This window comes from Platichthys flesus, chromosome 6 (assembly GCF_949316205.1).
Source record: "Platichthys flesus chromosome 6, fPlaFle2.1, whole genome shotgun sequence".
Taxonomy (NCBI): Eukaryota; Metazoa; Chordata; class Actinopteri; order Pleuronectiformes; family Pleuronectidae; genus Platichthys; species Platichthys flesus.
The window spans coordinates 17,781,115-17,796,542 of record NC_084950.1 but is presented as its reverse complement, the minus strand read 5'-3'; the positions used below and the strand labels follow the sequence as shown (position 1 = coordinate 17,796,542).

Below are 15,428 nucleotides of genomic sequence, written 5' to 3'. Positions count from 1 at the left end.
AGTGGGAGTGCAGCCCAGGCAGGATATCCCTCTATTCCAAGGGCGTCTTTCTGTCTTTCACCTCTTTGTCCTTTTCTGTTTGTTTTTCTTTATTTGTTAGTCTCTATCCTTGTCTCATTTCCTTTTTTTTCCTTTGTGTTAATATTTGCATTTATCACATCCTTTCTTTCTGTTCTTCAACAGAACAGACAAACTGAACTCTGAGATAATACCGTAGAATTCTTATTATCCTTTGGGGAATGCAAAGACAAGCATAGATGTCTTGCAAGTCTCTTACTGTTGACCATTCAAATGAGAAAGCATTTGAAGATATTTAGACTTGCTAATGTTTTGTCTTTTTTACATGAAGACTGAGTACTTTAAATTCATAACAGCTAAAAAGTGTTGCTTTATATCTATCTGTATATAAGTCTTTGGATGGTACATTGGCATGTGAGTTCTAATCAGGTGCATTGAAAAAGAAAATGTACACAACTCATATAGCGGGAGGCAACCACAGCATCTGAAATACCTTATGAAGATGTCCTTAAATCATTTAACTACAATAATAACTGCATATGTCAATGTTAATTGTGCTGTAAACAAAAACACTGGGCTCTATCGGAGGAATTTATATAAAGCCCTGCCTTCTGCAGCTCTACTCAGGCACCATCTGGCACCTGAATATTCCTGATGTTGTGAACATGTCTGACCCAAACATTTTCTGGACTTCATGCCCTAAAACAGCTTACGCAGCGTTTGTTTCTGTGGAACATTGAAGTTGGTTGGTCTTTGAGCCTGTCTGGACAATGATACCCTGTATTAAAAACAGCTAAATGCAGCCGGTGACCGTCACCATGTCAGCCAAGTGGCTGAACTGATAACAGTTGTTCAGTAATGTCATTTCAGCATGAAGCAAGTCTCATGTTCTAACTTAAAGCCCGGGTTGATAATCCTGGGAAAGCTCTCAAGAGAAGGCTACACTTGAAAACATTGTCCCTCTCTTCAAAGCTACGCCCCCAAAAAACATGAACGTGCACTGACTGATTCACAACTGATAAAAGATGAAGGCAGGCAGGTCGGTTAGCGAGTATTCCAGGGAATCATTTGATTTGTCGTTTTTATTCACAGTCTGGCAGGGGACACAGACAGCTGCTTTCTTTCTTTTGTCTTTTTGTTTTTACGGGCAACTTTATTTATTGATGTCAGTCGAGGAAGACTCTGCACCGATGCAGAGACGGAACATATTGATTCATGTTTTCGGCTACTTTGCTTTTTTAAAGCGAAATCACTCCGCTGTATAAATATTAACAGACTCAGATTAAAGGTCTGGGCGTCTGTCACCGTGTCAGAGTCGCTGTCTGCAGGTGTTCCCTTCGCTCTCTTACACTTTAACAATAAACACCAACGCTAATCTGAAGTTATTAGGACCTGACCAGTACTGACTTTTAGGAGGCACGTATTTAAACGTGTGCACGTAGTTCATCTGCTACACACAACGTGAGAGGCGCAAAGCCAGGACATCAGGGTTAAAGTGACCGGAACGATCCGAATTTATGATCTGACATCATCAATTACCAACCATACCTTTAAGTCTGAATTGTCACTTGAGTCCAAGTCTGCAACTCTGTATTAACACAGGCAGTTAATGTCTCCTGACAGCTGCACAAGACCCAGTGAATACCTAAACACTGTACTGGAGATTCACGAGTGGCCCTGTTGCAGGTTTATGTTTCCCCTTTCATCTTGTTTCTTCATTTGAAATTAAAGCAATTACAAAATAAACTAGCAACACCAGAGTTAAAGGTTAAACGCATTAGGTCTTAGAATGGGATTATCCATGGCTGTAAGGACACAACAAGCAAATGTTTGCCGTCCACTCAGCCCGTACCCTCTCGCAGATTCCAGCAGGCCGAGCTTGTGACGCCCTCTAATTTTCTTCTTCAGGCTACTAATCTATGCTATTAATACTACATCATCTTCTTCCTTGCTAGTGGCAGGGGGAGGCATGTTTGAGGTTAACCCCAGCATTCCCCGGCGTAGGACGGTCTGTGTTTTCTTTCCCCCGCCGCTGTGTGTTTACTGTTCATTTCTGGGTCACTCTGTGGTGGCGGAGGATTGTGTGTATGGTCAGTAGCTAAGCCGGGGGGGATCTCGGAGGCCCCCGGTGGCTTGTGGATGCCGTGTGTCCTCGGAGGGCGACTGTGTTGGCGGTTTCTAAAGTTTGTGCTCCCCTGTATTTTTAAGAGCTTATCCTGTCCCGAGTGGCTTGGCAGGGAATTAGACATGACACTCAAAAAGCAACATCGAGGGAGCTCCGAGGGAAACCCTGCAAACGCTTGTGAGGGAATATGTAAAGTGCTTTTGTTTCATAGTGATGTTTATGAGTGAAAAGTAGCTTCCTGTGCTATTTTTCTGTCATGGTTGGCCTGACATTCCAGTGTGTGTGTGTGTGTATGTGTGTGTGTGTGTGTGTGTGTGTGTGTGTGTGTGTGTGTGTGTGCGTGCGTGTGCGTGTGTGTGTGAGTGTGGAAAAAAAACACTTCATGGCAGATGACAGGAAGATATGTGAACCAAGTGCTGCCCCCGAGTGGCTCAGGGTGTCAGGTTAATCATCATGTCACACCAGCTCACACGCTTCCTTCCTTTCATTACTTTCTGTTTTTCTTTCATTTTGAACGAGTCGTGGGAGGGTGAGTCGACGCCTCGCCAAATGTTTGTTGGTTCAAAATCCTCAAGCTGATGATGAAATAAATGAATCACTGTGTCTGTCTGAATGGGACAGAAACAGCCATTCTTAGTCATAACTACACCCACGGCAATCACTGTGAACCTGCAGTGATTTAACTAGACTTACCTGGTGACCAGAGACATAACATTTTTATTGCACCAAACAGCTGCGCATCATGAGTTCAGTGTGGATAAACGCTTCCCCCTCATAATTCTCATAAGTGTTGCTATAAACAAGAATCCACCGTTTAGACGTTACATTAAACCCAGTCACTGCTTTGAATGTTATGGCCGTTCGCTGCATGTTCCCACTACGCTGTCGTCTCTCTTCTTCTCTCTCTGTGTTTTAAACGCTAAAGGATACATTTACCTCTTTTGTTGGTGTTTGCTTGTTAGTGAGCAAGATTACACAAAAACTAAGATTCATCATTAAACAAAGAACTTTCAGCCTAAATTTAGGTGTTGATCAGGATCAGTGTTTTTTATCATCTTTTCCTTTAACATCTTGTTATGAAAAATAACAAGTTTTTCCCTGATTTCCCGATTTTTTTTGATGAAAATCAATAAAAATCATAAAAAGGGATTTTTTTTGTGCAGCTTGATTGAATTTAAGGGGACTGCTCGGCCTGGGTGGAGGTATGTGCCCTACTGAGTGCCATTCTATTTCATACTGGGTTCACTATAAGCTGTAGCAACTGCTCACACAAGTGGTTTGAAATTGGTACTTTGTAAACCCTTATTCTTACTTAATGAAACAAAACAAAAGCAGCTGCTTTTACACAAGCATCCACAATAAAATAACTGGATGATCGTATGAAGTAAAGAAGACTTCTGTGTCCTCTCCTCTTACTGTCCCATTTGCATCTAGCCTATTTCAGTCTTCATATCTACATGTGTGTTGTCACCTCTTGACGCACATGCTCAGTCTCTCGTGTTCACTAATTTTCGGTGTTAGTTTATCATGGGACAACAGGCTCGGTGTGGTAATTACAGGCCAAAGGTAAAGGTCCAGGGAATAATTACATATCATTTCACGGTCGGGCCTCTGAGACTAAAACAAGGTCTCCTGCAGGTTATTTGAGAGGACTACACCTTTTTTGGGGGTATTTTTCCAAGTATGACATTTAAATCCCCAGTGGCTGGAACCGGACTTCCCTGACTGGGGGTTTCGGTTTAGCATAGTGAAGCTATTATGAAATTCAAGGTGGGACCTGACTCACCGCTGTTGTTGTGATGACTTTGCTCCCATAGGAGACTTCTTTAAAATTGTGTTAACTCTCCAGGTCCCAATGTCTTTTCTCCGTCTTCAGGTTACAACACAGTGGTGCGGATCCCGGCCGGAGCCACCAACATTGACATCAAGCAGGTCAGCTACTCTGGAAAGCCAGAAGACGACAACTACCTCGGTGAGTGTGTTTGTGAGTTTAACCTTGTAGGTTTCCTCGAAAGAATCAATGCAAAATGGAAGCAGTCCAGGCCAATAAGACGTATATATATTTATAACACCCCTTCAGTTCTCATCTGGCAGGTCAATGCCATTATTCCCTTAACACGACTATAAACCACCCAGACTTGCTGACCCCGAGCTGCTGAGGCAGGCTTTTAGGATTTTTAAATGGAGGGCAAGGAGACATGGGCCAAACGGTTGTCAAACCATTTTCTTAGAGGAAAAGAAACTGTCATTTGTACTGAGCGTGTTATGGAGGAAATGTGTAGGGGCGTTGGTCCATCTGGTCATGGCGGAGAAGGTTGGTTGGGAAAGCAAATGGAGTGTCAACCCCTGAGAAAGATAAATGAGGCAGCAATAGGTGCTAATTAGAGGCATGTGGAGCCCAGGCTGCATGAAAGTAGATATAGGGGTATGGGGTTAGATGGGCCCACCAGGCTTAGTTTGAGTGTGTGTGTGTGTGTGTGTGTGTGTGTGTGTGTGTGTGTACCTGCATGTGAGAGACAGACAGAGAGAAACAGGAAAAAGGGAGTTTGCCTGTGTTGTAATGTTGGTTCAAGTGAGGTTCAAGATGTTTTAAGTCAAATAGTCTGAAAACACATCTGGCAAAGGTTCGTCGACACACTGCTGTTAGAGGGTCGACCCCCCCGTCACTGAGCGCGACCCTGCTGTGAGCGAGTGCCGACTATATTAAACACGGTTGATATTTGCCACGCCCCGCCAATTTTTTCACAACCGGTCAATGACCTATACTTAATAATATAAATATTTAAACACAGGGGAACACTCTGAATCAAATGTTTTATGGTCACATTTAATTTCGTAGCGGATGGACCTAGTTCTGGACTTAAAACTTCTGAAACGTCAACTCAGAAAATGATTGGGCAATTTACTAATGGATCTAGAGTGGTTGATAAAGTCAGCAGTCATTCAGTGTTCAGAGCGTGTGAACGTACTTCAGGTTTTGTTGTTCTACCACGTTATTGTCTTTGCTGTTCCAACCTTTAGCTGTACATCTTTCTGGAGAAAAAAAAACAGCTTCAGCAGAAGCATCTCTGAGCATTAGGGCAGAGACTTAAATATGTTTATAGATATATTCAAATGTGTGTGTGGCTGAGTGTACGCACATTTAACTTTTTTCTTTTCGTTGCTGGAAAGCATCACTGACGGCAGCCAGAGTCTGTAGATGATTGTCAAACCCCACAGGGCCTGTTGCTAAAGATGACGTCTGGCATCGGACTATGTGCACACAGTTGCATCGAGAGTCTTCATCAGATGCACGGTTTCAGTGGGCTCTTTCAGAGTTTAGCGAAGTGCTTGTTTCCTAGAAGTACATCATCTGTGGTAGCAAAACAGGTGGTGGGTGTTTTTCTTGTGTGTGTATGTGTGAGTGTTTATTCATTTGAATGTGCGTGTTGTTTGTGTTTGTATGTTTATGCTTGTTTGTATTAGCAGTGAGTGGAGATCCTTTGTTTGCATTGCAGTGCCAGTCATTAAAAAGAGTCATGCAGTGTAACTCCAAACAACTGCAATTTAGAGCCGGCAGTGTTTCAGCATACCTCCTCTGCAACAATGGTTTTTGCAGAACAATAAGACGGGCCAGTCAAAGACTGTTTACTTTAACATACAGCCTGAACTGATGACTGCCACATTGCCTAAACATTCCCAAAAACCTCAATTCCACAGGAGACAGGACCCAATTCCAGGAAGCAAACATTGCTTCACTTGCGCTAATTCTTTCATAGCTGGAGTTTTGTGCTGTTGAGTTTTTTTTTGTGGTTGTTCTCATCCAATCCATTTTCTTATTGCAGCATTAGCCGATAGCCAGTCCAACGCCCTCCTGAACGGCAACTTTGTGGTGGCCATGTTCAAAAGGGAAATCACCTTCAAGGGAATTGTCATAGAGTACAGTGGCTCGGACACAAAAGTGGAGCGCATCAACTGCACCGAGCGCATCGAGGAGGAGCTTATTCTACAGGTAGGAAGAGGACGCTTCTCATGGTCTTTAAGTTCTTCATTTAAAGTTTATTTTATCAATTTTATTCCTCCTTTCCATGTTCTGTGTATTAGGGCTTTATCCATCCTACATTATCAAATCGAAAATGCATCAATTCTGCAGCAGATGCTGTCCACACGACTCCTGAATTTTGGTGCTGTTAAAACTAACAAGTTTGGAAAAGCTGCTGGTCCTATTTGAGTTTTTTGTCTGAATGAGCTGAAACTGAGATGTTTGGAAACAATGTCAGGACGTAACCTTTGCTGATTTGTCAGGCTCCAATCACATGGCCCTCGAGAACAAGCAGTGCTGACCCTGCTGTCCTTGCTAACAGCTGTTGTGCAGTCAAATTCTGCAATCTGCAACAAATCGTCTTGATGTTCCCTTCCGAACTCCTGACATACGGAGCCGGATGTGTGTCTAATAGATCGGTATCTCCGTGTGGACTTTTGACTTTACCTTTCTTACCATTTTTCTCTCCACAGGTCTTGTGTGTTGGAAACCTTTATAACCCAGATGTCCGTTACTCCTTCAACATACCAATCGAGGAGCACAGGGAGCAGTTTGTGTGGGACCCCTCGGGCTCCTGGCTTGAATGCAACCGCATCTGTCAGGGTAAGGTCTCAGTGCGGTTTCAAACTCTCCACTTCGGAAGAATATGATGATCTGTCTTCTACTTGTTTCAAACCAAAACGTAGGGGTATACGCAGGTAAACCCACTATAAAAAGCAAAATAAACTCCTTTCCCCTTGCCAGTAGAAGAGTTTGTCTTTTGCGGGTGTGATACTTGCAAAAAGTTATTTGGGGGGGTCATTGTTTTTTCACATATTATAATAGTTGACTTTGAGAATCATGTGGCCTAGCTGAGAGCCAACTTCGACATGACTCTTAATACAACGCATAAAAATTCACAACCGAAAATCTGTAAAAAGTGTGAAGTTTATAGGAGCCGTGATGCGTCTCACAGCTCTCATTACAAGGGAATCTTATTTCAAGGGCACAGATTTAAGTGTCAGTGCACATTAGAATCAGCATTTCTCTTGCATCGCTTACACACACCTCTGGATTTAAAACCTTAATCACTTACCCGTCCCCCTCCTTTTCCATAAATCCCCCTCCTGGCAACCCCAGTGTGACCTCACCAACTCCTTCCCCTTGGCCTGGCCCTTAACCCGACTAAGCCCTTTAAATGTCTCTTTTAGAAGTGAGCTAGTCAGACTCCCAGTGGGTCACAGTGGGATCCAGTAAAGAGATGAGTCTGTGGGGTCCGAGACCAACATGTCAGAGAGCTGCACGGTGTAGTTGGTGGTGGAGAAATGTGATATTTTGGCAAGTGGACTGTCTGCCAGATGTTTTCTGATGTGAGCCTTGTCTTCTTCTTCTGTGTGTGTGTGTGTCTGTGTGTGTGTGTGTGTGCGTGTGTTTCTGTAGGTGAACGGAGGAGAAAGTCAGTATGTGTGCGTAAGAGCGATCACCTTGAGGTATCAGACCAACGCTGTGAGCATTTACCTCGTCCCGTTGCTGCTGCTGAGCCCTGCAACACTGACTGTGAAGTCAGGTGCGCATTACTCCACACACACACACACACACGCACACACACACACACGCACACACACACACACACGCACACACACACACACACACACACACACAAACACACACACACACAGTATCAATTCCTGCACAGCACAATGAGCTAAACATTTGTCCTGCATCTCCCCTCACACAGTTGGCATCTTGCTGGAAAGAGCGAGTGTTCTGCTAAATGTGGTCCAGGCTACCGCAGCCTGGATGTCCAGTGCATGAAGTACAGCCTGATAAAGAGACAGAGTGAGAGGATGGAGGCCAGCATGTGTGGAGCTGCTGCAAAACCTCAGACCCGAGAGACCTGCCACGGGGACTGTCAGCTGAAGAACTGGCAGTACAGCGCCTGGTCACAGGTACAGTCAATGGAGGATTCACACCAAAAGAACCATTTGAAAGGAAACACGGGAAAGATGCAAATATGAGACTCTGGGAGTGAATTATGGAACTTTATGCAACCATTATTTCTGATTTACATTAGAAATTCATTCACATTATTATATCATGTTTAAAGGGATAAAGACAGAGCACAGTGGCCATATGAAGAAACTATATTAAATATCCTATTGCCATCTCACAAGATAGAAGTCCTTTCCACATTTTCATTCATTCGTTTGATGATTTGTTTCCATGTTTTGATACATTTGTGCACAGGTGAAACATGTATATATATATACAAAAAGCCAACACTGCTGACTGAAAGTTATTAGAAAACAATTTGTTTTTAACGGTCCCTCAATTCACACAATTCGAATTTCCTTCTTGGATTGAAATATATCGCACTTAAGCTTTTAATATTTTTAGAGAGATACTTTTGATGCAGAGCAAAGATAACCTTCCACAAGGCAAATCAGTACCACATAATAAGTCCTTGTATATCTATGTATTTAATAAATACTTTATGTTAATACCTTATGTGAAATGGTAAAGGTTGGCCTGTTGCGCTATTTGTTTTTATCTTGTGCAAAACAAAGTAAGCAAAACATGAGAAGTAAGTGTATCCCTTACTGACGCAACATCATTTGGAGTACTCAATGTAGTCAAACGTGGCTTTGATGTATATAAATATCATTTTCTGGGGTTCTATAAGGAATAGATGAAAACACATGACTGCATGGGCAAAGAAAGGCTGATTTATTCTTTTGAACAGTGCTCCAAGACATGTGGACGTGGGAGCCGGAGCAGAGAGTCTTACTGCATGAACAACCTGGGCAGACGGCTGATAGACCGCGAGTGCAATGAATACCAGAGGGTGGTAACTGAGACGTGCAGCGAGCAGCCCTGTCCGAAGTGGAGCGTCAGCGAGTGGAGCGAGGTGGGCCTGGTCACTTTATCATATTATGAGAATGGAGAATCAAATGTTTACTCAAGGTCAATGGTCCAAATGTTGGACAAGAGGACAGGTCAGCTCAGCGACGTTGCATGCTTGAAGTGAGAAAAAGAGAGACAAGACAAAAAACGAATCAGAAAAACAGCTACAGTATTACATCCATAGTGACAAGTGTATCCTACATATGTTTACATGGATATACACATATGAGGGTCTCCCGTTAGCTCTCTTTGTTAGATTGGGTTTTTCTGGTTTTAAATGTGAGCATGGAAGCCATTTTTTACTTTCGCAGCTATAATTTATTTTTCTCTCTCCTTCTCCCACCATCACCCCCACACCCTCCTCCCTCTCCCAGTGCCTGGTGACCTGTGGGAAAGGGATGAGACACAGGCAAGTGTCCTGCACCACAGGCGCCGGGGACGAGAAGCTGAGCGAGCACTTCTGTGACCCGTCCACCAAGCCGCAAGCTGTGGGGAGCTGCGAGCTGCCCGAGTGTGCGTCCTGGCAGGTCGGCGTCTGGGGAGCGGTGAGTCCTGCAGACACGCACACACACACAAACACACACATGCACAAACACGCAGACACACACACAGATAAGACATAGACGCAAGGTGACTTGGTGCTGTGTTTGACCAAGGAAATGGGTTTCATGTGTGGCTGGCTGTCTTGGACTGTTTGACTCGTATCTTTTACATTGAGTGTGTGTGTGGATGGGTGTGGGTGTGTGTGTGAGTGTGTGTTGGCTCCTAGAGAGAATGCGATGTGTAGGAGAGACATCGTATATTTCAAGTGTGTGTCTGTGCGTGGAACCTGATACAGCAGCGGGTTACAGAGGAGTGTGCCCTGACTCCAGCTGCCATTTCCTCCACGGTGCTTTCACTTTGCCCTCATATCCTGTCATACTAAACCTGATCCACAGTGTGCACACACACACACACACAACCCCCCCCCCCCACACACACACACACAACCACACACACAACCACACACCCACACACACACAAACACACACACACACACACACACACACACACTTCTCATACTTTCAACAGCACATAGGTTTTCAGCTGTTTATTAATAGATGAAGCACTGTTAAGATAGAGCACGAACTTGAATGAACCATGTGTGTAAAGGTGTCCCGGGCTGTTCATACTTTACACACGTAGATCTAATGCCCTCCCACACGTGTTTGTATGAAGTCAGATAGTAGTATTTACAGAGCTGGGATGAATCGGCTGGTTAATGCCTGTGTAATTATAATTTGCTGCTCAAATAAACCTATCCTGTGGCGCTTCCTCTGCTCTCGTGTTGTAACTAAACGTGCTTAGATCAACTCATATGTGAGTTAAGAACTAGGTTAAGGGTCGAGTTGAGAGTATGGGTGTGTGTGTGAACGTATTTGTGCGTGCATGTGTGTGTGTGTGCATGTCGGCGTCTTACTCAGGCTCTGCTGAGCTGGACCTTGACAGAGGCCCCGTCTAAGATATCAACCTTGACATACTTAGATAGAGTTTGAGATATCTTGCGCTTGACTGGGCCTCTCTCTTTGTGTTTCATGTGTGTGTGTGTGAATGTATTTGTGTGATTTTGCCTTTCAGTGTGCGGTGACCTGTGGCCATGGCTACCAGATGAGGGCGGTGAGGTGTGTGTCGGGGAACTACGGCAACACAGTGGATGACAGAGAGTGCAACGCTGCGGCGAGGCCCAGAGACAGTCAGGTAAGTGAGACAAAAGCGTCTTACTTAAACTAGACACTATCAGAAGACAGTGTAAATCTATAAATAAAAAAAGGAAATAAGGAAAAGACAAGAAATCCTACAAATCATGGAACAATGACATCGTTCATGAAAGCATAAGCAGTTTCTTTTAAGTTGACAAAACAAAACTGCCTTAAATACAGAGGGGATTATCTAAGGTCAAGAGTTGTGCATTGATAAGGTGCCTCATCAATGTTGTTTTTAGAAATGGCCAACTATTCTTATATATGAGATGGATATGTTTCTGAGATATGGAGAACATTGGTTTAAAGTGAACTGCATTTTACAAATAACAGGACCAACTTGAAAATATGCTGATTATTATTGTGACTCCTTCAACTGTACAGACCAGCTACAGATCAGTGATCAGTCAAGGGACTGAGGGTTTCCGGTTTCATACTCAGGAGCAACAAAGCAATGTTGGCATTTATTTGTAGTTGTGACTCAAAATACATGTTAATATATTGGCTTTAAGTCCAATACCCCCCCCCCCCCCCCCCCCCCACACACTTCTTTAAGTTCTGTGTTCGATCTCGACCAACTGCTGAGGGAATCCCAGAGCAGTGATAAATACTCCAATATGATCACTGGCTGGTTGCTAACTGTGTTTATGAGAACCTTTGCTTTGAGCGTCATGTCCTATTTAGGGCTGGCTGAGACACAACATGCAGGAGCCTCATGCTGCTCAAGGTCCAGGCAAGCTCGGAAGTCAGATTCTTAGCTGATGATTGTCGTGTTTATGTACGATATAATATAGAAAAAGAGAAAGACGGAGCTGGCTGTGCCATTAGGGCAAAAATAACAAACGCAACGGACCTTAACTTACCCTCCTTGATATAATAAACACATGTTTAACTCAAGAGGAAGCCCATGTCTAATGACTCTAAAGATTTAGTTACCATCAGCACACGAAGACTGGACGAAACAGAGGTTTTGCCTCCCGTGCTGCGTGGAGCCGTCTTCTCTCTTTAAACTAACTGCATCATCTTGATATGAGCCAATTACTGCAGGTCTTCAGCTGGGGAACCAATCACCTCCATGCAACCTCACACTTGACACACCTAGCTTTATTCACACTGATGGAAGAGACCAACGCGGTGACAGCAGCTACCTACCTATTGGAATAATTAGAGCTGCAAGAATGAACGGTGAAGTTGTCGGCCAGAAACCCAAAATAATGAAAAGCTCAAATGTTTCATGGATCTTAGGGGAACTATAAAGTCACGCACTAATTCTCAGTGGGCTCCTCACTATGAGTATCCGCTTTCATATAACATGTTTGATGCCTTTTTAATGTAAAAAGATATTGGCTGGTACAGCTTTGAACCTCACTTGTTAAATTATTCCCTCTTCCAAGGAGGTTATGTTTCAGTGCTGTTTGTTAGTCTGTTTGTCAGCAGCATTACTCAAAAATTACCGAACCGATTTCCATGAAACTTATTAGAGGAGTGTTGCAAGACCAAAGGAAGAAATAATTACACTTTGGCATGGATCTTGATTAACTGGCAGATCCAGGAATTAATTTATCTTTTTCTTTCACATGTAATAGGGCTTGGATAGGGCGTTAGCCTTAGTGAAAGTATATCTTCTAGTTTCTGTGAGATTTGAGCTTGAAACCCTCTAGTGAGAGTTTGGTGGGCCAGACAGCTGCAGGAAATGATGCGGTTTAGATGATGAGGATGTCAAGCAGAGCCATCTCATTGTCTCTCACCTCCCATTCATTGTAAGCATGACTTGAACCTGGCATCGCACTTCTACAATCAAGCATGATTCAGCAAGGATCACTCAAATCTTTGTTTCGGAGAAACAGCCTAAGGTTATTCCAGTTGTTGACGTTTAATTGCGGGATGGCTCTTATCCGTCATCTGCTCTGTGACAACACCCCTAAATCAAACTTCAATGAAGCAAAGGTGGTGACCTGCTTAGCATCATCAGCAGCCTCTTTATATGTTTACCTGCTCTGCTTCACTTTGACCCAAAGTCCAAGTTCGTGTCAGGGAGGACAAAGACCATACGGCTGCAGTGCACTTTGCCTGAGTGGTTTAAGTGTGTTGCTGAAGGGTTTTGAGACACTGATGGGCACTGAAGGCAGACAGTGTTGAACTGATGACCTTTCAGACTCCAGATAAGTGATTCGTTTGGCTGCTGGAATTGAGGTCACCAACCATATTGACAGATGTTAGGCACATTTGTGGGCATTACAAAATCTGAACTTGAAATCAACAAGTCCTGCTGGACGCGCTTTGGAATAAAGATAGGATAAAATAACACCCATGTTTTTGTGGCACAGTTTCTTCCACTGCTTCAGTCTATTGGTGAATAGTTCACACAGGACTTAAAGCTCATTATACTGTGTTTGCATGTTTGTGTTTGTAGGACTGTGAGATGCCAGGATGTCCTTGGACCTCTTCGGCACAAAGCACACCTCGACCTGACAACACAGCTCAGCTCCTGACTCAGTGGAGATACGGCTCCTGGACTGCGGTAAGGAAACACACACAGGATTTTCTTAGCAAATTACAGTCCGTAGGTTTACCCTCTGCAGTCCAGAGAATTATATATATGTACAATGAAATTTGTTAACATATTGTACCATTGCGTTCATCTTTCTGTGTGTGTGTAGCTCGAGGGTATATGATCTGTTGAGCCCTAGAGGGAAACTTATCTCTCATTAAGTTTTCATTCTTTGTCTAAGACCTCTGTCTTGACAAAGAATGAAATGTGAGAATTTTGATAGCGCTGTTTGTGTGTTTGTGTTTGTGCGTGTGTGTGTTTTTAATAGAAATAGAAACCACACTCATATAATGATCCTGGTTGTATGTTTACAAATATATGGTTGACATATTCAACAATTTATTGTATATCCCTACATTCCTTCAGATGTTAAATACTGTATTCATGATCCTCTTTGGCATTGTCTCTTTAACCCCCTGCTGTTACACACCCACCCACACGCACCCCCCCACACACACACACAGACTCCACTGTCTGGGCTGAGAGGCCCCTCTGTCTCCCTGATACTTCTGCATTGTTACTCGTTGCAAATGAAAACCAGATTTCATCTAAACACAAGTCTACGGTTTCGTAGATTGAACCCCGTCTGTCAATCTGAAAGTCGTTGTGAGCTCACATGTCAAAGAGGCCAGCAGTGTGGTCTTACACACACACACTCACACGCACAAAATACACACACCACATGAACATATACACATGCATACATTCCCCCGAGCAGCGGAACTGCCATTGTCTTTAAAGTGTCATTGATATGAGAAGGATATTACCGGGCCTGTTTGAGCTGGAGCCATTTGATTGCATTAGGTATTCATCCCTTCAGAAATGTTTGCTATGATGTCGTGTTGAGATGACACGGTGTAGCTTGACTACGAGCAGGTGAAAGGGGATCAGAGAGTCATCTCAGGACACCAGGGATAGTAGAGAAGGAATATTTGTTAGTCCTATCAGACAAACAAACCTGAAGCTGAAGGTCTAATGCACAAACACTATGATTATTTATTGTAAGCGCTGGCTGAAAAGTTTCAAAAGTCAAGAAGGTTTAAAAGCATTAACCTTGAAACTTATTACATAATTAAGATTATAAAAGCTGATTTATCTTTTAATATATAAATATATCATATACTGTAAACCTATAGAAACATGAAGTATACTGTACATATTCAACGCCCTCATTGACATTTGGGGCTGCCTAAAAGTGCTATAAAACTTGTATAACACAGCTTACATATCACTTCAAACCACTCAGCTCTTTGGTTCCTTATCTAAACAGCATGGCACCTCCTGGTAAGTCAGGAAGAGTATCACACACTTCACACGGCACTTTAAAAAATTTAATTTAAATTTTAAAAAACTGAAATTCCGCAGGACAAACACTCATGTCATCTCTGCCTGTATATGCATGTCCTGCAGTGCTCCGTGTCTTGTGGCAAGGGGAAGCGAGAGCGCTATGTCAGCTGCAGAGATGCCCAGGGAGGAGTGGCCGGCGAATCACACTGCGCCCACCTGCCACGCCCCCCCGAGACCTCCGCCTGCTTCAGCCCCTGTGGCCAATGGCGTGCCGGGGAGTGGTCTCCAGTGAGTTAACACTATGTCTAATCAATACAGCTGTTTTCCACTACAGTGACTGGCAGTGATCAGTCAGTTCATTCTGAAACGTTAAAATCGCCCCGGGGCAATAACGCACTTTGAGTACTGCTGTGATCTTGGACAGTTTAGTCTTGATTTGTGTGCGTCAACACACAGGGAGAGACAAACTCTGCATGTTGTCACCAAACGACCAGAGGTGGTGTCGTCTAACTGGCAGTGAAGGAGCCAGGGATGATTTACAGTGATTCTGTTCTGATCTTTTTAATCACATCTTCATGTGAAACGAAAATAATATAAAAGCCCAGATTAAATTTCTCTGAGGGGACAAAGTCTTAAATTCATCAAATTCATGTCTTATTAAGTTGATTTCTACTCCTGTTGTATCCACAGTTACAGACTCATGGGGCTTCACATAACAAGGCTTCACATCATGAAACACTAGATGAAAACAACACTCCCTGGGCTTAAGGCTGATTTAGAACCTGGAAACTTGCCCACACACAA

The 15,428-nt window shown here is 43.4% G+C and overlaps 1 protein-coding gene across 3 annotated transcripts in view; it reads left to right on the top strand.

Annotated features, from left to right (window-relative positions):
* LOC133955766 (A disintegrin and metalloproteinase with thrombospondin motifs 20-like) overlaps positions 1–15,428 on the top strand; it is an 86,537-nt gene that overhangs the window by 41,229 nt on the left and 29,880 nt on the right. For all 3 annotated transcript variants that reach the window (XM_062390780.1, XM_062390782.1, XM_062390781.1), the window contains 10 exons: positions 4,020–4,115; positions 5,968–6,134; positions 6,638–6,767; positions 7,584–7,710; positions 7,882–8,092; positions 8,887–9,051; positions 9,422–9,592; positions 10,665–10,784; positions 13,200–13,307; positions 14,748–14,912. In XM_062390780.1, the coding sequence (XP_062246764.1) occupies positions 4,020–4,115; positions 5,968–6,134; positions 6,638–6,767; positions 7,584–7,710; positions 7,882–8,092; positions 8,887–9,051; positions 9,422–9,592; positions 10,665–10,784; positions 13,200–13,307; positions 14,748–14,912 (1,460 nt within the window). The remainder of the gene's footprint in view (positions 1–4,019; positions 4,116–5,967; positions 6,135–6,637; positions 6,768–7,583; positions 7,711–7,881; positions 8,093–8,886; positions 9,052–9,421; positions 9,593–10,664; positions 10,785–13,199; positions 13,308–14,747; positions 14,913–15,428) is intronic.